Raw genomic sequence first — 22,332 nt, 5'->3', positions numbered from 1 at the left:
GGGATCAGGTGTTAAACAGGGTTGTGTTATCGTCCCAACTCTATTCATTACAGTGGTATCTCTGGTTACAAACTTACTTCATTCTGGAGGTCCATTCTTAACCTGAAACCATTCTTAATCTGACGTATCACTTTAGCTAATGGGGCCTTCCGCTGCTGCCGCGTCACCACGGCACGATTTCTGTTCTCATCCTGAGGTAAAGTTCTTAACCCGAGGTGCTACTTCCGGGTTAGCGGAGTCTGTAACCTGAAGTGTTTGTAAACCAAGGTACCACTGTGTTTTCATTGCCATGATCCTACAATTTGTCGATGGGAGACTCCCCTCTGGAGTAGAAATCATATATCAAACAAATGGAAAACTCTTTAATCTGAGCAGGCTGAAAGCAAAGAGTAAGGTAACTTCAGTCATAGAGCTTCAGCATGCTGATGACAACACAGTGTGCACACACTTAGAGAATGACCTCCAAACTATCCTAAGTATCTTCGCAGAAGCTTACGAAAAGCTTGGCCTATCGCTCAACACCCAAAAAACCAACAAGCACAAAACAATCCCTCTGCAGCACCACAAATCCAACTCAATGGTGTGATGCTGGAAAATGTCAATCACTTCTCCGACCTGGGCAGTTATCTTTCCACAAGGGCCGACACTGATGCTGAAATCCAGCACTGCCTGAGCTCTGCGAGTGCCGAGTGTTTGAGGACTAGGACATTGGCAGGGAAACCAAAATGCTTGTTCAGTGGTGCCTCGCAAGACAAAATTAATCCGTTCCGCGAGTCTCTTCGTCTTGCGGTTTTTTCGTCTTGCGAAGCACGGCTATTAGCGGCTTAGCGGCTATTAATGGCTTAGCGGCTATTAACGGCTTAGCGGCTTTAAGAAAAAGGAAACAAACTCGCAAGATGTTTCGTCTTGCGAAGCAAGACCATAGGGAAATTCGTCTTGCAGAACGACTCAAAAAATGGAAAACTCTTTCGTCTTGCGCGTTTTTCGTCTTGCGAGGCATTCGTCTTGCGAGGTACCACTGTTTACTACCAACCTTACTGTATGCTTGTGAAACATGAGCTACTTATAAACGCCATCTCCAACTCCTCAAAAGATTCCATCAACGGTGTCTCCGAAAATGTTTACACATCACTTGGGAAGAGAGGCGAACTAATGCCAGTGTACTGGAAGAAGCAAAGCTCACCAGTGTCAAAGCAATTATTCTTCAACATCAACTTCACTGGACTGGTCATGTTGTGCGGAAGCCTGATTATCGTCTTCCAAAGCAACTACCCTATACCAAACTTAAAAATGGAAAGTGTAATGCCGGTGGTCAACACAAAAAGTTTAATGACTGTCTAAGGCAAATCTTAAAAAATGGAGTATAAACACTGGCAATTGGGAAACACTGGCCTGCAAGCGCTCCAGTTGGAGAACAGCCTTGACCAAAGGTGTCATGGGCTTTGAAGATGCTCGAACTCAGGACGCAAGGGAGAAACGTGCTAAGAGGAAGGCACGCTTGGCAAACCTTCACCATGATGAACTCCTGCCAGGAAACCTATGCCCCCACTGTGGAAGGACGTGTGGATCCAGAACTGGCCTCCACAGTCACTTACTGTGTTAAAACCGTGTTTATGGAAAACAATCTTACTCGGCTACGAGGGATTGTCAAAGAAGAAGAAAATATGATGTCAAATGGCCTGAGGGGGCCCAGTGCTCCCAGGCTGCAACTCTACAGATGGTCACCTTAACCCAGCCAAGGCTTCAGGGAACTGAAAGGGACAACATGAAAGCCTTGCCCAGGTTTGCTCCTCCTTGGGGCTCGAATGAGGAGAGGGAGCAAGGACAAGAAAGGAAAGGAAAAAGGAAAAGAAAGGGAAAGGGGGAAAAGGAAAGATGAGACAGTTTCTCCAGCCAAGCCGGAAAAAGTGTCTTTCCTGTAAGAGCAGAGGCAGGCAATTAGAGAGGATCCTTAACTTCGCACACAAGAGAGAGAAAAAGAGTACAGGAGCAGAGCAGAAATAGGAGAAATACAGGGCAAACTGCCTTGTATTGAATCAACATAGGACACAACTTTGAAATAAGAAGCAATCCTATATTAAACAGGACAGGTGGTAACCCTTTACCCTACCCCTTTGATAATTCTCAATGGAAAGTTCAGTTCTTATTACAGTGGTACCTTGGGTTACAGACGCTTCAGGTTAGAGACTCCGCTAACCCAGAAATAGTATCTCGGGTTAAGAACTTTACCTCAGGATGAGAACAGAAATTGTGTGGCGGCGGCAGCAGGAAGCCCCATTAGCTAAAGTGGTGCTTCAGGTTAAGAGCAGTTTCAGGTTAAGAACGGACCTCCAGAACGAATTAAGTTCTTAACCCGAGGTACCACTGTACCGGTAATTGATGGAGAACAGTTTTTTTAAAAAAACACACACAAAATGTTGTTATTTGTAAAATTTCTATCTTGAAGCAACTCTCTAAGCTCCGTGATCCAGAGCAGCGGGCGGCACTTGGCTCTTCCATGCGGATGAGAGAGAGGCTCTGGGGTCTGCCGTTGCGGCTGGGCCTCTCCCTGCCCCAAAAGCCCTTCAGGATGGCATGAATCCGCACAGGCCACAGGCCACGCGCCCTTTCGCAGCCCTCCTACAAGGCAGAAGAGCACCTACGAAATTAAGGGAGAAACGGCAAGGCTGCTGCTCGCTTGTTTTAAGTTCACATTAAATGCGAGGGGTGTGAGAATCCGGAGCCCGGAGAGGGGGCGTCCGTTTGCGCCTTCCTGACCCCGTTGTGCTTTCGCCAGTCCTCTGCTTCTCATGGGGCGATGGTGGGCTCAGCCCCTGGCGGCGGCTGCCAGCAGATGGGACTGGCAGGTGATGGGCCCCTCCTGGTGCGCACCCGGGGAGGGGGGCAGCCGTGTGGATCCCACCTTCCTCCTCGGGGGAGGTAAGGGAGCACCCGGTGACTGCGCACTAACTCCGCGGGGGCTGCAACTGCCTCCCCCGCTCCACCCCACCCCAGGAGCGTCAGCGCTTTGGAGAGCGCAAGGCGAAGGCTCAGCCCGTTCCCTCAAAGTCTGGGGTTATTAAGGGGTGTAGTTGGGGGGCTGCCTCTCCCTATGATTTTGCGCGCCCCCTCACCTGCACCCGCCCAGCCTTGCACTCACTCCCCAGTGTCACCAGGGCTCCAAATGCGCCTGAGAGCAGAGCAGGAAGGCGGGACGGACACAACCAAGCATGATGGTGGGAAGGCGGAGCCGGTGCAGAGGCGGCCACCAGGCTTGGTTGCGGTGGCAGATGGGTTTGAGTAGCGCTGGATGGAGCGGTGGTTGCCGGCACGAGCCCTCCTCTCCTTCAGCACCAGCCAACCACCCCGGCGCAGCCCCGAGGGTGAAAATGGTGCCAGAGCAGCGCTGGGAGCATGCAGGAAGCAGCCCGGAGCCTCCTGCAGCGCTGGGGTGCCAGTTTCAGGAAAGGCACCGACTTTGATTTAGCGCCCCCCTCCCGCCTGCGCCTCTGGCGGCTGCCCACTTCGCCACCCCCTCGCTACGGCCCTGCTCTGCACCAACCTTTGAGGCCTGTGGAAAGCTGGAGTCCGACAGATTTTTGGTGGAGTTTTGCTTTTTAGATGGTGCTCCCCACTACGTGTGATTTCACATGTAAGCGCAGTAGCTGGGAACGTAACCCCCGCAGAAGTGGGGAGACACCTATATCTAGTTTGTCAATTTCATTTCATGTAAAAAACAACCTTCTTTTCCTTTTCTGTAATAATAACTTTTTGTGGGCATAAGGGTTAAGGGTAAAACATGTATTCATAAATGGAAAGCAGGCTTTAGCTCCAGCAAAAGCATCCAAAACTCTTTGACAGTATGTGTATCTCACCACGAGTGGTGACACACATACATGTTCAGGCACTCAGTAACACTAACAGCTCTCAGCACCCTGCGAAAACTACACCTTCCAGCATTCTCTGGGACAAGCCATGGCTGCTTTAAAGTGGTATGAAGCTGCTGCAAATGTATAGGTGCAGATGGGAGCGAAGATGACCCTGACGAAAACCAGCGGACACTGAAGAGAGCAGGTGCCTCTGCTGCTCATCTCCTGGCAAGTGCTGGGCCCCCTGAAAGACGATGCTGCTCTAATAATAATAATAATAATAATAATAATAATAATAATAATAATAAATTTACATGCTGCCCATCTGACTAGCTTGCCCCAGCCACTCCAGGCAAACAAAAATAGTAAAAACACAACAAAACATTACACACTAGAAGCTTCCCTGAAGGAGGGCTGCCTTCAAATGCGTAGCTGTTTATCTGTTTGACATCTGCTGGGAGAGCATTCCACAGGGCGGGCGCCACTACCAACAAGGCCCTCTGCCTGGTTCCCTCGGTGCTTTGAGGAGGAGGTGTGCATCTCCTCTAACATTGCAGAGCGGCCAACTGGGAGAGATGGGGGTGGGGATAAGAGCAAGAACCATTCCACCAGGCAGATGCAAATCAACAGCTCCATTTTTCTTTCTATGACTGAATGCTTGGGATTTTTACTTCTCAGATGTGGGATGGGGCACAGAGAAAGAGGGCCACCCACCCCACCTGCAGCCACATTCTGTGCAACTGCAGCATTGCAACACCCTTCCGCCACCACTGCAGGATCAGGACCTCAAAAGAGAGGGACCAGAAATTGCACTGGCACCATTAATAACTTGCAAAGGTCTACCACAGTTCCCAGGAAGACGTGCAGTGAATGTGATCCATGCGATGGTCACCTCCAGACTGGATTATTGTAACTCACTCTACGTGGGGCTGCCCTTGAGACTGACCCAGAAACTCCAGCGGGTGCAGAATGCTGCGGTGAGACTCCTTACGGGGTCTTCGCTGCGAGATCACATTCACCCGGTGCTATACCAGCTGCACTGGCTCCCAGTGGAGTACAGGATCAGGTTTAAGGTGCTGGTTTTAACCTTTAAAGCCCTATATGGCCTAGGACCCTTGTACCTACAGGACCGCCTCTCCTGGTATGTCCCATGGAGGATCTTGCGGTCTTCAAACAAAAACATCTTGGAGGTCCCGGGCCACAGAGAGTTTAGGCTGGCCTCGACCAGAGCCAGGGCTTTTTCAGCAGTGGCTCCGATCTGGTGGAACACTCTTTCACAAGAGACCAGGGCCCTGCGGGACTTGACATCTTTCCGCAGGGCCTGCAAGACAGAGCTGTTCTGCCAGGCCTTTGACACAGCCTGACCCCCTCCTTTGGCAATCCTCACAGAACTCTAGCACAATGGTTGCCATTAATCTGATTTGAATTAATTTTATAATGAAATGATTTTAGAATGTTGTATTTATTTTACTGTTGTTAGCCGCTCTGAGCCCGGCTTTGGCTGGGGAGGGCGGGATATATTAATTATTATTATTATTATTATTATTATTATTATTATTATTAGATTACTTCATGCCAAGGAATAATGCATGCCTTATCATTCTGTTAGCCAGGGGAAGCCTCCTTCTCTCAATTACTGCCCCCCGCCCCCAGAAACACACCATAGGCAGCCCAGCCCCTTTCCTCCCCAGCTGCTGCTTTGGTCTTCCCTTCCCTATCGCCTGGGAAAGCTGCTCTGTGGCCAGCCTGGCTCTGTGGGTCCTTGCAGAGCTGCTCCTGCTCTCTGGATGGCTCTTGGGGAGGCCACGCCACTCTGCGTCCCAAATTCACATGTTGCTTCATTTCAAAAGGAAGAGTTATTACAAAACTGGAAACTTCTCTCCACACAATCAGAGGAACAGAGTTGCATTGCAGAAGCCTTGGGACAAGGATTACAGAAAAACAAAAACAGAAACCCTTCCACCTCTGATTAGGGGTCTCGTTTGCCAAAGCCGCTCCACAGCAGACCAGCTGAGATGGAAGGCGTTGCTTGGAGAACGTCTCCCAGCAGGTCGGCTCCTTTTGGGAAGCCTGCTCCTAGCAAATGTTTCTGGTGACAGAGAGACAGAGAGGCAAAGGGCCTGCGGGTTGTTCCCCCTGGCCCTGCATTGCAGGAATAAAAAGCTTGACTAGGAAAGCCAGACCCACTTTCTCCTGCATGCTCTCCAGCGTGGGCACTCTCTCCTCTGCCCTCTCTGCCAGCCGTGCCTATTTGCCTGGCACCCAGCCCCCTCACCACGGACACTGCGGTGCTGGCGGTTGCGGCCATGGCTTGCGAGGGAGCGCTAACTTGCGAGAGGTTAACCACTGCCAATAAACAGGCAGGCAGGCTCATTAGTCCCTTGCAGACAAGCTGGCCAATGCCATAGTCTCAGGGCGGGTTGCAGGCTTTGGCACCAGTCATACTGCAGGGCCCACGTGGAGAGCATTTTTGGGAGGGGAGTTTGAAGTCAGTTCCTGGCCCCCACCCCAAACAGAGCAGCTTGTCCAGAAGCCCCCTGGAACTCCTAATATTCCTCCATGCCTGACACTATGGCAAGAGGGGAGCAAGAGACCCATTGCTTCCCCAATGCTGGGTCTTTCCATTTATTTAGCTTGCAAAGGAGGAACCAGGAGGGAGGGGAGGGGTTTCCTTTTCGACTTTACAGGTAGCTTGTGTTTAGTTTGGAATTGCACCTCAGCTCTGCTCTGGAATCCAAGAACACCGGCGATTCCCTCGGCCACTCTGGACACTTTGACTGAAAGCTCCCAAGTTGACCATGTGGAACCAGATGTTATGGTTCATTTCAGGGGTGGGGAACCTCTGGCCCAATGGCTAAATTTGGCCCACTAGGCCTCCCCACCAGATGTCAAAGAGAAAAACAACTATCGGACTTTTAGAAGACATCTGAAGACAGCCCTGTTTAGGGAAGCTTTTAATGTTTAATAGACTATTGTATTTTAATATTCTGTTGGAAGCCACCCAGAGTGGCTGGGGAAACCCAGCCAGATGGGCGGGGTATAAATAATTTATTATTATTATTATTATTATTATTATTATTATTATTATTATTATTATACTACACATGAAGTCATACATGGCATCGTGGGCTGGAGGTGGGACTTTAAAGGAGCGGACTCCTGACTGCTCCTTTGCTGGAGCAAGGCATGCTTCCCACTGTCTATCAACAGGCACCCCTTGCTCACTTCTCCCTCCCAGGGCTGCTCTTTGAAGCTGCCCCTATTTCCACCCATTTTTTCCATTTCCACCTCCAACATCAGGGAAGCAAAGGAGACACATGGGAAGGCTTTGAAAGCCCTTTGTGTTCTATGTGTACCAAGAAGAAGCAGGGTGGATAACAACGCCTCTTATCCCCCCCCCCCATGCTGGATGTGGAAAGGGGAAATAAATGGGGGGGGCAGGGGAAACAAAGGGGGGGGTCCCCAGTATCTACACCCTTGTCCAGAGGCTTGCAAACCCTCTTAAAGAACCTAAGAGCCTGGCAGCTGGATCAGGCCCAAGGAAGCTCATCTGGTCCAGCATCCTCTTCTCACGCTGGCCAACAAGATGCTCCAATAAAAGGCCCCCCCCACACCCACCCCCCGCAATTCCCAGCGAGTATTCAGAGATCTGCAGCCTCCTGGCAGTGGAGGTAGAACACAGCCATTGTGACTAGAAGTCATTGACCGCCTTGCTATCATTTGCTTATTCATAACACTTACAAATTCTCCTCTTATTTATTGCCCAGAAGAACTCACATGCTTCCTCACCCCCCGACCCCTGATTCCTTTTTAAACATTGGCCATATTGCTCACTTTCCAAGAAGCCCAACTTGAGTGAAAGTTGCAAATCTTGTTAGCCAAAATGGGCCAAAATCCCACCCCACCCCAGTGGGGGTCCACTGCTAATGCAGAGAAGCATCTCTCCACAGACAAGGTCAGGTATTTCTGACTCACAAAATCTGGGAAGAATTTCTTCAGCTAAGGATCCTCAAAGCCGTTTCCTCGATGGAGAGGTTTTGGCCAGCCTCCCAGTCCTTTCGCCAAAATCTCCAGGAAAAGGAAGGGCTGATATGGAGCAACCTGGTGTTGACAACTCCAGAGAGGCAGCCTCTGCTCCTGTCCCCCACAACACGAAGGCCTGGTGGCAGGGGTGGGTGTCTCTTTGAAGCAGCCGGCATCAGGCACTTTTTGTGGTGGCCATGGAAACGGGCTCCGTGGGTTCCCAGCCTGGGAACCAAGCAGCAGAAACAGCAGCCTGTGCGCCACCATGGCTCAAAGCAACCTCCTCCGCCCCCCACCTCCGAAGGAAGGGGGCAGGATTAGCCTAGCAGAATCAAGCTGGCCTTCAGGAAGGAAATCTTGTCCAGATGAGGCCAGGGCTTCTCGACTCTTCTCCCCTCTCTGCCCCCAAACTGACCATTCAGTTCAGAAGATCATTGGATCAGTCAAGAACAGTCCTCAAGATGCCTTGATCAGTCAAGGGGGCAACACCCTTCCAAGCACCCCCACCTGCCGCAGCACCAACAGAGCCAAGTCCTCAGAGAGAAGGGCAGGGTACAGGCACCAGAAAGAAAGGGGAGGGTGCTTGTCTTGCTGCGCCCACTTGGAAATGAAGAGTTGGGCGTTAATACCCAGTTCAACAGAGGAGTCAGAGCATGGGGGGGGGGGCGGAGAGGATGGGATCTTCTCTTCCCTATAGAAAAGCAGCAATAGCACCACTGCCTTTCTTGCACAATGCTTCAGGCTCAAGGTAGCACCCGAGCACAAACACAAAATCACAGAATCATAGAACTGTACAGCTGGAAGGGATCCCAAGGGTCATCTAGTCTGACCCCCCTGAAGTGCAGGAATCTCAACTAAAGCATCCTTGACAAATGGCCCGGTGACAGCCCTTGAGATCTCTGAAGATGGCTAGCATATCTCCTCCCAGTCTCCTCTTTTCCAGGCTCAACATGCCCATACTTCATTCTTCAACCGTTCCTCATAAGGCTTCATCTTGGTTGCCCTCCTCTGCACCCATCCCAGAAATAAAAGCAAGGAGATGGATAGCGCCACTTCACAGTTGTCCTAACAGCTTCTTCTGACCTCACTAAGCCCTCTCTCACAACCAGCCACCGTCAGCCACCTGCCTTTATCACAGGAATGCCCTCTTGGCCTCCTCATGCTGCTGAACTACAACTCCTGACAGCCCCCATGGCCAATGGTCAGGGCTGATGGGAGCACCAGTAGCACCTGGAAGGCCCCCACAGGTTCCTCAGTCCTGCCCTAGGGGAATCCTATTCCTCACCCTGGAAAGGAGCAGGGCCCTTAGCAGCTGGAAGCCAGGGTGCTCCCTGCATGCTCTCTTGGTGTCCTTACCCCCAACGGTACTTTGCCCAAAAGGAACATCAGTCTGATGCAGCAAAGGTATCCACCCAGTACTCTTCACTGCTGTGGGGGGTAAGTCCTCCACTTTAGAAGTCAGGCAGTAAGGCAGCTTCTTCAATCAGTGGACACCACTCTGCCAAAATGAACTGTGTGTGTATGTATGAACAGTGCGGGGTGGGGTGGGGTGAGGAATCACTGAACTGATGCAGGTATTCCCTGGGGGCCCTTGCTCCCTGGAGAGCTGCTGGGTGAGGGTGCCCACATTCTCCAGGGGAACAACAACCTGCTTGGAAGAACATCTGCCCCCACCTGGGTTAAGTGAAGATACCCAACAGGACCACAACTCAAGCCCTTCTGGCTCAGCTGCCCATTGCACAGTGCTAAGAAAAACCAGTATCAACTTCTCACACTTTTCCAGGTGGGTAGGAACCTCATAAGCATTCTTTTTTTCCTTTTTTTTAAAAAAGGTATGCCTCAGCCCTGCCAATGGCCCTCTGGCAAGAGTCAAGACTGCCACTCCCTGCCCCACACCATCCCAGGGCTGTTCTTTGCCTGGTGCTGCTCCCAAAGGCTGTCCTGGCCTCAGCCTCACTGACCACCACAGCTCTTGGTCTGCCAGCAGCCATTTGCAGCCACAGCTGAGGCTGGGGGGGCAGTGATGGCTCCCTTGCAGTGATGCCTGCGGTTGTCTTCCCAAAAGAGGCCACCTTGGAATGCATCCAGCTTGACCTTTGCCACAAAACACAGACTTAGAGTTGGAAATATGCCAGCTACTAAGTTTGGCAAGAGCAACATCAGGAGATGGAAACGGAAAGCTGAACAGCCTCTCTGGCAAGGAAGAGTCATTCATGGACTAGGGTCATTCTCCAGTGGAGGGAGACTCTCAGGTGCCTCTGCCTGACCAAGGCAGAAGGAGCTCTACGCTGCCAACGGGGAGGGGAGCGGAGGGCCCAGGAGGGACATTGTTAAGAGCAGCAGTGGGCTGGGGCACTTAGTGCCTTGCAACAGACCTGGCTTTAGACAGACACCCAGCATCTGGTGGGAGTGAGGGTTCACTCTGAGTCTGAAGGAAAGGATGTTCTTGGGAAGGAAGGGAAACAGATTACAATGTGGCAGCTGTAAACCATCCAGCATAAAAGCCCTGAATCTGCACCTTCTGGGTGAACATTCATTGCCCATTTGGACTGTGCAGTGCACACCAAATCTCCTATTGTTTACTTGGCTTTGCAGCAACTGGTGCAGGATCAAGTCTCCCTGATGGAGATCCAGCAGCACACCAAGAGATCACGGCAGCCTGGAAGCACGTTTTGGAGAAGGGGCATCAAGGAGTAAACTTCTGGCAGCAACAACACCCACCCCTGCCAGGATCGTGTTTCCTGCTTGGCAGGGGGTTTCCTGCTTGGCAGGGGGTTGGACTCGATGGCCCTTGTGGTCTCTTCCAACTCTATGATTCTATGATCGTGTGTGTGCTCTACCAAGCTCACATCTACCTGGGAGTCAACCAGCACAATGAAGAGGCCTGCCAAACAAGTCTCCTGGCAGCATGGTGTGGCATGGGGCAAGGGCATGGCCCTCTGCAACATCAGGGAGGGTCTTCTTACCTTGCCCAAGACTGTCAGGCAGGGCTTGGGTTCCACCTCCGGCTGCTCCAGCTTCACCACTCCAACCCAGCCATATTCGTACAAATCCTCTTCATCGTTGCTATTGCAGAGTCCCAAGGGATGCATCTAGAAGAGGAGGAAGGGAAAGGACACCATGAAGCAGATGAACAGGTTCATCTCATTTGCTTTCCATTGTGAGGTCACCAACATCCGTGCCCCTGGCGCCCCACCCATCAACACATCCTCAGGTTCCCATAGAATGGTCCTAAAGATATTGCTGAGCACAACTCCAGGCAGGCCTCTCAACCTGCTCCTGCCAATGCTGTGACCAAGAGAAAATCCAGAAGTCGGGTCTCCTGCTGGGACATATTTGCAAAGTCCCAATGCCCTTGAGACTGAAGGGAGATGAACAGCATTAATACTGAAAAATGCATAAGTCTTTGTGGGTGTCTGTACATGGGACTGTTCTAGGACAAAGCAGTTGAAGCAAAATGCTACAAAATGAAAAGATGCCAAAGAAGATATCCCTTCAGAGGGAACATCCCCATTCCTCCCAGCAGGCAAATGGCCAAGGCAAAAGGGGAGATGTCTCAAAGTGGTTTGCTCACAGCCACAGAAAGAGCAACATCTCACTCATTTCTCTGAACCTGCTGAATCAAAGCTTGTGGCCATGAACTCTAGGCATTGGTTAGGTGCAGTGCAAGCTGAGCTTTCATTTAATTGGGTGCACTCTCATTCTTGTTTCATTCTTGGGATGGTCCCTAACCATCTCTCCTTTCCTATGGCTGCCTCTTTTTAAAGCAAAACCATATTGCTGTTTCTTCCCTTTAAGAAGAGACATCAAGCGCTTGCCTGACCTTGCTTGCCTCTTCCTCATGCTCTGAAGCAGCTTTGTTTGCGTTATCCAAAGGCAAGGTGTACAACTGCATTAAATGGTGCAGCAGACGGAGCCATCATTTTCCCCATCAGCATTCCCAAAGGATCTTCCTATACCCCTCACTGCCTGCTTGGGGTTCCTGGGTGGTGAAGGGGCACAGAAATGGCACATTCTTGTGTTTGCGGTCAGGTTCATTTCCTGCAAGAATCTGTTGCCTCCCCAAACACAGCTTTTACGTCATCTGCATTTCTTCACAGACATTACACGGAAAGTAGCCTTCAACAGGCTCTCCTGGCAACCTTATTTCCTCATGTGGGCAGAACTTTATGTTTTATCAGAGGACACTTTAGCACCTTAGAATCATTTTCAAGGATCCATTTGGATCAAGTCCAGGGGAGTGACCTGCTGGTCTGTTCCACTGCCAGCTATTCTAGGGCATTCAATACATCTAGAAATTTTACCTGCTTGTTGTGACCGGAACACGCATGTACTGGGCCTGTTGTTGTTCAATGTTTTATAAATGACTTGGACAAAGGAACTGGGAGATACTTATCAACTCATCATTGAGGAAGCCAATGCCCCTGAAGTCAGAATCGGGATTCAATGTGACCTTAACAGATTGGAGAGCTGGGCCCAAACTGACAAAATGAATTTCAATAGGGACATATGTAAGGTGCTGCACTTAGGCAGGAAGAAGCAGATGCACAAATATAAGGTGGGGGACACCTGGCTTACTAGCAGTACATGTGAAAAGGATCTAGGAGTCTTGGTGAACCACAAGTGGAACATAAGTCAACAGTGTGGAGCAGCAAAAAATGTTAATGCTATTCTAAGCTGCATTAACAGAAGTATAGTGTCCCAATCAAGGGAATTTATAATCCCACTCTATTCTGCCTTGGTCAGACCACACCTGAAATCCTGTGTCCAGTTCTGAGCAGAATTGACCAGCTGGAACATGTGCAGAGCAAGGTAAACAAAATGATAAAGGGTCTGGAAACCAACTCTTGTGAGGAACGGTTGAGGGAGTTGGGTATGTTTAGCAGGGAAAAGAGGAGACTAAGGTGAGATGTGACAGCCATTTTCAGATATCTATAAACGGAACAAGCTACATAGTTTCCTCCTGCTCCAGAGCCTAGGAACTATGGTTTCAAGTTACAAGAAAGGAGATTCTAACTAAACATCAGGAAGAACTTTCTCACAGTAAGGGTTGCTTGACAGTGGAACAGACTCCCTCAGAAGGTGGTAGACTATCACTCTGAAACTTATCTATAGATGGTACCTAACATCACGTAAGCTGGTGCTGGTACACCCAGGAACCTCATCCAAATGCTGGAGAGACTGCACCTACATAGGCACATACCTCCACCTGTGGTGGGAATGCCCCAAGGTTCAATCCTTTTGGATATCATTGCTGCAGGAAATCTCCAAAATAACAAAACAGGTAATAGAAGCAACTCCAGAACTAGCCCTATTAAACATATTCCAGGTCAACAACACACATGCACATGACAAGGAACTCATGTCACTTGCTCTCAGCAGCTAGAAATATTGTAACTAGACACGGGAAGAACCTATTAGGAGTGAACACGGACCACTGGTACCAAAATATACATGAAACAGCCCAATTAGAAAAGTTAGCCGACAAACTTACAACTAGCACAGGAACAAGCAAAGGAGTTCCCCTTCATCACATGCACAGCACAACAAGACAACGAACTATCCCCCACAACAGCACATAAATCAATGTGGTTAACCTGACCGCACAACCTACCGCCCCTCCCCCTGATAAGCCACACTGCAATCAACTGAATGCAACTAACCAAGCTCTGGACCCCCCTCTCTCTCACAATGCAAATAAAAACAAATAACTATATATGGTAAATAAAGGGCATACCCACGAGATGGTGACACAAAAACCCTGCATAAACACTATGCCTCCTTGTTTTTAGGCTCCAAAACCCATCCTCTCCTGAGAATTTGGGTCAGGGGCATGATAGCACATTGCCTGTACTAAATTACTCTTGGGGATTAGTGGGGGTGTCTGACCCTTTGGGAATTTCTAGCTTGTTGGACTCAACGCTTTTGCTGACGTAGAGAGTGAGGCATTTGCGTAGGAACACTTACAGTACAGTGTCTCTCGTCAACTGTATTTGGAACAGACATCTTTAACCTCCCGTGCTTCAGCCTCCTCCAGCCCCCCACCACACACATGGATGTTCCTGCTTCAACTTTCCCCAAGCCATCAATTTATAGGCTGCTCTGTTGCCATCTCAGCAGCTAAACTAGGAGAGAGTTCCTCTTCCTTCTTCAGTCCATCTCCAAGAAGCAGAGCAAAGCCAAATTGGGGGTGAAGGATCAGCCAGCCGTTTAAACCACCAAGCTTTTGCCTTTAAATAAAATCATTGAAATAAATGAGTGGGGGTGGGCAGAGATCTTCCCAGATGTCTGAAACAGCCTGGCTCAAAGGGGGCTGCTGCTGCTGCTGCTGCTGCCTTTATCCAAGGTCACAGTATCAGCACACACTCCCAAGGGTTTAAAATAACTTCTAAAAGGACCGCACAACTTAAGTGGGGCTACTGTTACAGAGCAGGCCCAACGTGACTGGGAGGAAGAGTGCAGAACAGTCCCCCCACCCCAAGAAAAAGCGGCTTAGTGATTCAGAGGGGAGAAACTTCCTCTCTTTTGTCCTTCTAGCAAATAAAGCTCCCAATCTTAAAAAGGCAGAATAACCAACTTCACCATTTAAATCCCAAACCAAGTCCTCTCTAAATCACAGGCTCCCTTTCCTCTTAGGGGAAGTGACCCCACTTGCACAGGGAAGCCAGGACACAAAAGGAAACTTTCTGGAAGGCATCCAACAAGGTTTTACTCAGAGTGGCCTCATTCATTACTCATTCATAGACCTACTCTGAGTAGAAGTGCGTTGGCTGCCACCTTCCTAGGGAGACTCCACCCTGGGGCTCAGGCTTCCTATGAAGGGAGGGCTAGCAAGGCAGGGGTTGGGTCATGGCACTGCGGGAGGCAAGGCTGGGGGCAGTGGAGGCAGGTTCTTCCTGTGCTCTGCTTCTGGGACTCTGATCCGCAAGCTCCCTATTTGTAAACTCTGTGACTTCAGAGTCTCCATGCAAGACACAATCTGAGATATCGGGGAGGGGAGAGAAAGCAGACACTGGAAGAGTGAGGAAGATCATGAAGGGAGAGAAACAGCCTCTCTTCTGCTCCTTCCATCTCAAATGTGAGAAAAAGACTCTTGTTCTTCAGCAGCAACAGAAAGGCCAGAACTCATAAATCTGTTGGTCACTGTGAGAACAGGACACTGAACTACGTGGGCCTTTGGCCTGATCCAAAAGGGCTTTCAGAACTTGGCATACCTAAGATACAAGACTATCCTTCTAGCACAGCCAACAGTTCTATCAATTGCTTTATCCTTCATGGATCTGTTGCATACTTTTGAAAAATCACTGCTGGCTCAGGTTGAAAGTGTCGCACCCCAGAATGCCACAGGGAAGCCCAAAGCAAAGTGGTCCCTGAGCTAGCATGACTAGCAGCCATGGAGAGCCTTATTCTCCTCCATGAATTGCTTCAATCCTCTTCTAGAGCTACCCAAGGGGTGGGGGAGCAATTCCCATAGTTTAAGCATGTGCTGTGATAAGTAGCATGCACTTTCGTCTGCCCCGAATGTCCCAACATTTGGTTTCACCGGATGGCCTCAATGGGTTTTACCCACATAACAGAGACAGAACAACTTCTCTCTTTTCACTTTTCTCCACACCATCCATAATTCCATAAGCCTCTCATCAGTTCTCCCACTTCCTCAATTCCTTCCCCTCACCCCCAATTAATTAGTCTCAAACTGTGTAGTCTTTCCTTACAGGCGAGTCTGCTCCAACCTCCCCATCACCTTGGTTGTCCCTTACTGCACCTTTTCCAGCTTTACAAGTTGTGGCAGTTGTAAGAGCATACAGGTGTGGCCACACTATCAATTTGTATAAAGGCACTATGATGTTGGCATTTTAATTTCTGATCCTTTCTTAATGATTCCTAACATGGAAGTCACCCTTTTCATGGCTGCCGCACACTAGGACCAATTCTTTCACAGAGCTTTCTGCCACAGACCCACTATCGCTTCCCTGATTAGTTCACCGTGAGTTTAGTTCCCACCTGTGTGAAGTTAGAATTTTTTGCCCCAACATGCATCAGTCTCACTTCAATAGACCAAAATACATTTTCCACTGTAATGATCATTCAACAAGTTTGGACTCTTTTGGAGTTCATTCCCAATCACTTTGAGCATCTGCCAGCCTGAATAATTTGTTGTCATCTGAAAACCTGGCTGCCTCACTGCCCACCTCTGCCTCGAGAACATTTCTGAACAAGCTAAAGAAAAGCTTCTCTCCCAATGTAATATCCTTGGGAAGACCTCATTTCTTATACGCTTCAACCATGAGACCGCCCAGTTAGTCCTACTCTCTTCTTCCTCAGTCTATGTATGTTCAGAGGCAAGATGTTGAGTTAAGCATACACACTGTGACCTGACCCAGCTGGGCTCATCTTATGTCAGGTCCAGACACAGAACTCTTACACCAGTCTTTTCTTCTTGTTGATTTGGACCAATCCTCTTTGTGCTGTGGGCTTAGGGGGCTTTATGCCTAGAGGCTGCAAATTCTTCATAAGAATTTTACTGCACAATACTGATTAATTGCCCTGATGAGATGACAAACAAGTGAGATAATCCTGGCAATATGCACTCAAGGCCAGGATATGCTTCTGCGAATGACCCCAATTTGTTTTAGAAGCACAGTCTTGGCTCAGCAACGCTCCACTGTGGGCATGAAGACCTCATAGGATGAGGAAAAGTCAGGCTGACTTTTGAATATACTACTGATGTAAACTGCCCAAGTTATGAAGCCTCCTCCTTTCTCTAATTTACAAAGCAAAGTTGGGAGTCTGCCCTGCAGTCCCATCCACAGGCTCCCATTTGCCCAGGAAAAGGCTCAGGCCGTGACGCTCCTCCTTCCTGTCTCTCTGCCAGTGTGACATGTAACTCAGGAAAAAACACCCCTTAATTCTAGCCATCAAATGCGAGTGAGAAGATTTCATAGTTCCATTAACCTTTATACAATTTCTGGTCATGACTGAACAGTAACCTTGGTAGAGTACCATATTCATCTTATCTTAGTATGGGATCTATAAATGCTAAAACCTCAAATTCCCAAGTTTTCCATGCCTGAGGCAGTGGGGATTACTCACAGATAGGTCCAGGCCACACTCTCACCCAGCTTGAACAGAACCCAGAATAAGTCAGCCTGGAAGTCTGCCAGGGAGTGATCTTCCAAAGGCCAAAGAAACACCATGGGATTATGGGTTCTTCTACTCCCTCCCAACTTATAATGCATCCATTAGACAGGATAACCATAAGCATTTGGTCTCCTGCAACTGTGCTTCTTCTAAGAGAGTAGAATAAGTCCACCCCACCCACAACACATCAAAAGACCTGGCCACAGCACTGCTGTGTCTTCTTCCAATGCTGGCCAAAGGCTTATGGCACATGGCCCCCAAGGAGAGAAAAGAAAAGAGAGTGAGGTGCAAAATGTTATGTCCAGACTATTCTGGCAGAAGAGATTTGCCAGTAACTCCAAGAGCCAAAATTTCTTGGCACTATCTGAAAGGAAAATAGCCTGAAATACACAGATGCTTCAGGAGGGATGCAAGGCTTCTCCCTCCACCTCCTCCCAATCACAGACACACCTGCAGCATGGGAACCACGTACCTGGGGTGCAATCCCATGCCACTTGGCAGCGTGGAAGTGAGAGTGTGAATGCCAATGGGCATCGTCACCACACTTGGGTCTATGCAAAAAATCAACATCCTCCCTCTGTTTGGAGGGGCTCCACACCACTGAGTGCAGGTCCGGCTTGGCTCCTTCTGGTGGTCGACAAGGAAAGTACACTGCCACCAACAACTTAAGATGCAGACAAGGTGGGGACACAAGTGTGGTAAGCTCACAACTGGCCTGTGACAGCAATCTCCAATTCTCCAGAAGGATTAATGGGCCTTACAAAAACTGCTCCAAGGTGAAAGACCCCCAACCACCACATAGACAAGGTGACAGCTTGAAAAGACACCTCACTCCTTTGCGAGCACAGAGCAGCTTCTCTCTCACCCTGGAAACTTTCTAGGCGCCAAAGCAATTGGCCCTGTGCTAAGCCACCAAAATATTGCTCACACTGCAAGACTGCTTTAAGGAAAACTGAAAAAGTCTGAACACCCTAAAGCATTTAAGGACAGTGGCCCTCCTGGCCTGCATGCTTCTGCTACTTGAGGCTGCAGAGGTGGTGATGGAAGGGGCATGAGCCCAGTACCACTGGGCTCCCCCAGCTTCACTCACAAATACTCCCAGGGTGCCTTTGCCTGGTCCTCCTTGCGTCAGACACGGCCAGCAAATCCACCTGCAGAGCCCCACGTCTTCACCTCTCCTCTGCAACCTATTGCTCACTAGAAACTTACTAGGAACTGGGATAGAAAAGCTAGGAGCCCAGTGCATCCTGGGACCTGGGTTGTGGGCGCCAAAACGGAATGTTGTCTAATCACCACTGGGGGGGGGGGTGAGGTATCAGCAACACTTTATTATTTTGAGAAGCATGAACTAATACACAACTCACATACGTGACACGTTGTTAATATCACATTTTTAGCAGAAATTGTTAATGCATGTTTAATTTGGTGTTTACAATAAAAAGATTGGTACCGTACTTCAGTTTTCAAAACACTCTACTCTTTATTGTTAAACTCCTTAACATATTGTCTATCCTTAACATATACTTTCGAGACTTCAAAGCACATACATTTCAGTAATCCTTGAATATCAGCCAGGTGCAAAAAATGGCACCCACACTTTTTGAGATTCTCGCAAATGGAGAATCTTTAGGCGCAAAATGAGCCTGGAGCCCTGCTAATTTCCAACCCCTCATCTTATGTGAGGATCAATCCTTCTCATTGCTCATAGGGGCTCCACACCAAAACCCCTTTTCTGTAGCAGCGCTCCAATCTGTCAAAGAGTCTTGCTAGCATCAATATTTTCTCAGTGCCAGGCAAAGACTTTCCACTTCTCCCAGTCATCTGACTGTCAATATCTAGTCTGCTCTGGGGGATTTCTAGTTGATTTATCTGCTTTTGGGGGTAGTTGGGGTTTTGCCTTGCTGTTCTTAGAATCAGGATATGATGGTGTTCACTGTTCTAATCTTTTGTGTGCTTCATATTGAATGGATTATTTGTTAGTAGTAAGCAACTGACAAACAAATAAAGGATAAAATAATAATCAGTCAGCAGCATGGGGTCATGTTATCAAAATGCTAGCTATAGCACTGCAGAGATCTAAGTTCAAGCCCTCATTCAGCTATGAAGTTCACTGGATGACTTCAGGCTAGTCACTTTTTCTCAGTCCAGCCTACCTCACAGGGCTGTCATGAGGATAAAATAGGGACAGGAAGAATACTGTAAGGAAAAGCAGGCCTTAAAATGTAACAAATAAAATGGGGGGACGGACTGCCTCAGGCCAGGCCAGGCCATTGACCCATCTGTCCCAGGACTGCCTCCACTGACCGGCACAAGCAGCTCTCCAGGATCAGGTACCGGGGATGGGAAGAAAAGTCTCCCTCCCTGCCCTGGAGAGGCCTGGGGTTAAAGCGGGATCCTTCTGCACACAAAGCCTGGGCTCTGCCATTCAGCTGACATAAAAATAAGGACAGTGCATTAAGAAAAACTAAAGTCATCCATTCAAATGCTTCGAGGATTCTGGTTTCGGTGGGCTTTAACGTAAACACTTGTTGGGAGTGACTCTGGAGTTCAGAGGTTCCATAACCACAGATGGGCCTGTTGTCAAATTACCATATTTTTCACTCCATAAGACGCGCCTGACCATAAGACGCACCTAGTTTTTAGAGGAGAAAAACAAGAAAAAAATATTCTGAATCAAATGTTGTACTAAACTACTTAATAAATTACTGGTATATCAGAATAATATTTCAACCATGTAAAGTGAACAGCAGTTAACAGTGGCATTAAGAACCATCATCACTGTCATTAACAAATGAAGAGAGACTTTAAGGTTTGAGTACTCTTCTAGTCTTCTGTGAACCCCAAGAACTTATCAGTGCTAGAGTCAGAATTTATGAAGCTCAGTTGTTCACATTCACTGACATCACTTTCTTCACTATCTTCATATAAGATACCATCTTCGTTTCCATCCAAAGCACTGCTAATGCCACATTTTTTGAATGACTGTACAACGGCTGTACAATGGCAGGGGGTTGGACTCGATGGCCCTTGTGGTCTATTCCAACTCTATGATTCTATGATTTCCTCCTTCACTGAGTGCCATGATGTTTTCACCCATTCACAAACTTGAGTGATAGTGGGCCTCTTCATTCGTCCAGTAGGTGTCAGATCATGATTACCAGCAGCCATCCACTTGTTCCACTCTTCTCACATAAAGACCTTAAATGGCTTGTAGTGGAAACATTGAGAGGTTGCAACTGGCTGGTAAGACCTCCAGGAATTGTAGCTAGATGAGTCTTCATTTCTTTAAAGCACTTTTTTGTAGTTTCGCTAAAATGTGCTCTAAACTGGTCAAGTACTAATAAGGCAGGTTTTTTCAAAAGCCCTCCAGGACGTTTGGACCACACTTTTTCAGCCCATACTCTCATTCCATTTTTGTCCATTCATCCTTTCTCATGAACATGTACAGCAATTCCTCTTGGAATCACTTCTTTTGGAAATGTTTTCCTTTTGAAAATTAACATGGGTGGCAATTCGTGGCCGTCTGCACAGCAAGACAACACAACACAACCGTGTAATGGGTTTTCTCATGTCCGGAGGTTTTCACGGCGATAGTTTTGGCACCTTTCAGATCAACAGTCCTATTAGATGGCACATCACACGTTAGCAGGACTTCATCCATATTCCCAATCTGGCCAATTTCAAACCCATTTCTCTTCCTAGCATCAATTACAAATTTATGATAAGACAAAATCTTATATTCATATTCTTCTGGCATTTCTTGTGCAATTCTAGTTTTGGTGCGCATAGCAAGGCCATATCGCCTCATAAATGTGTAGCACCACGATGGTAATCCAGTAAAATCGTGAATGCCTTTCTCTACAGCAATGTGTTTGGCTTCATATATTATCATTTTTTTAGAGACTGAGAAGCCATTATTCCGGTGATTTGTGATCCATTCTTTCATGGCCACGTCCAACTGTGGCCACTTTGCAGCATTTCCACGAAAAGTCTGCTTACTTTTATCTGCTTTTTGCAGCTGATCCTCCTGTTTCCTCCACTCTCTTTCCATTTTTTCAGTGGGAGGTGGCCCAAAATGTCTCTCCGCTGCTCTGTTTCCATGCTCCTTAGTATATTTTACTACCTCTAGTTTAAAAGGAATCTTATATGCTAATCTTTTCTGCTTTATCATCCTTGTACGTAGAATGTAGAATGCCTCCGCCCATGAGAGCGTCGTCCTAAGGGGGTGGTGCAAGCGCGCGAGCCAATCGCAATGGGGCAGTCGAGTGCGGGGGCAGAAGGATTACACGGCCCCCACTGTGCTTGCTTTACACCTGTGTAAGTGGCTCCTTTCCCACTTTGCTGCTTTAAAGCGAGCTGCGGAGGAGGAATGGACGGGAGCCATGGCATTTCCCCTTACTTTTTAGGAGGAAAAAAGTGTGTCTTATGGAGCAAAAAATACGGTATATCTTGGCCTGCCACACACTTTGTATCTGGCTTTCTGTAGTAGAATGGGGGAGGGGAGGATCTATTGGTGGGCAAGGCAGTGGTGACTCCATTACTCCTGCACAGAACATTATCTGACGCAGGTGGATCTTGTGGCAGGGGTAGAGCATCAATTGTGATGGCTTGGCCCAGAGACCAATGGATCCAGATGGCTTGCCAAGGTCCTTCAGGGTGTGGCTTTAGCTGGCAAGCCAGCTAGGGCCCTGGTCTCTTCCTGAAATAGGGAGATGACCGAGGCTACCAATATGATCACTCTGGAACATCCTTGAGCAGCATCCTGCTGTTCTGAGGAGCTGGAGGGAACCAAACAGTCGGGCCCACAACTCATACTCATACTTTGGCTCCTGGGATAGCTCAGTTGGTAGAGCATAAGTCTCTTGATCTCAGGGCTGGGGGTTCAAGCCCCACATTGGGTAAAAGATTCCTGCATTGCAGGGGCTTGGACTAGATGATCCCTTTCAACTCTACAATTCTATGGTTTCTATGATTTCTCCTCTCCCTTACTCTCTCTCTTAAGAAAGTCAGACTCTTAGCAAGACTCAACAGCCATAGCAGCCACTGTGGAGTTCATGCTCAAGCTACGGCTTCCTTGCCAATGGTTCTGGGAGGCATCCCAAAGAGTGCACTGGACCAGAGCCATGCCCACTGAGTGGCACTTCAGAAAGACACAGAAGGCCTTGAGCCTCAGAGCACCCAAGGGAAGAGCCTCCAGGGCCTGGATTAGGCACCAAGCAGGCTCAGAGAAAGTTTCCCTTTCTGAGCATCCCATGCAAGTTCCCAGATAGGCTCAGTCCAAAGCCATGTCCATCAACAGCACCCCCCCACTTTGCCTAAT

General features: G+C 48.6%; 1 protein-coding gene and 1 long non-coding RNA gene across 3 annotated transcripts in view; both read right to left on the bottom strand.

Moving 5' to 3' along the window:
• Positions 1 to 22,332, bottom strand: part of LOC308576204 — a 96,975-nt gene that overhangs the window by 17,895 nt on the left and 56,748 nt on the right. The window lies entirely within an intron of this gene.
• Positions 1 to 22,332, bottom strand: part of ZNRF3 (zinc and ring finger 3) — an 80,710-nt gene that overhangs the window by 14,298 nt on the left and 44,080 nt on the right. For both annotated transcript variants that reach the window (XM_081175330.1, XM_081175331.1), the window contains exon 2: positions 10,838 to 10,963. In XM_081175330.1, the coding sequence (XP_081031456.1) occupies positions 10,838 to 10,963 (126 nt within the window). The remainder of the gene's footprint in view (positions 1 to 10,837; positions 10,964 to 22,332) is intronic.

The sequence above is a fragment of the Podarcis bocagei genome (assembly GCF_964188305.1).
Source record: "Podarcis bocagei genome assembly, chromosome: 16".
Classification (NCBI taxonomy): Eukaryota; Metazoa; Chordata; class Lepidosauria; order Squamata; family Lacertidae; genus Podarcis; species Podarcis bocagei.
Note: the sequence above shows the minus strand (reverse complement) of the source record. Positions and strands in the feature narration are given on the sequence as shown.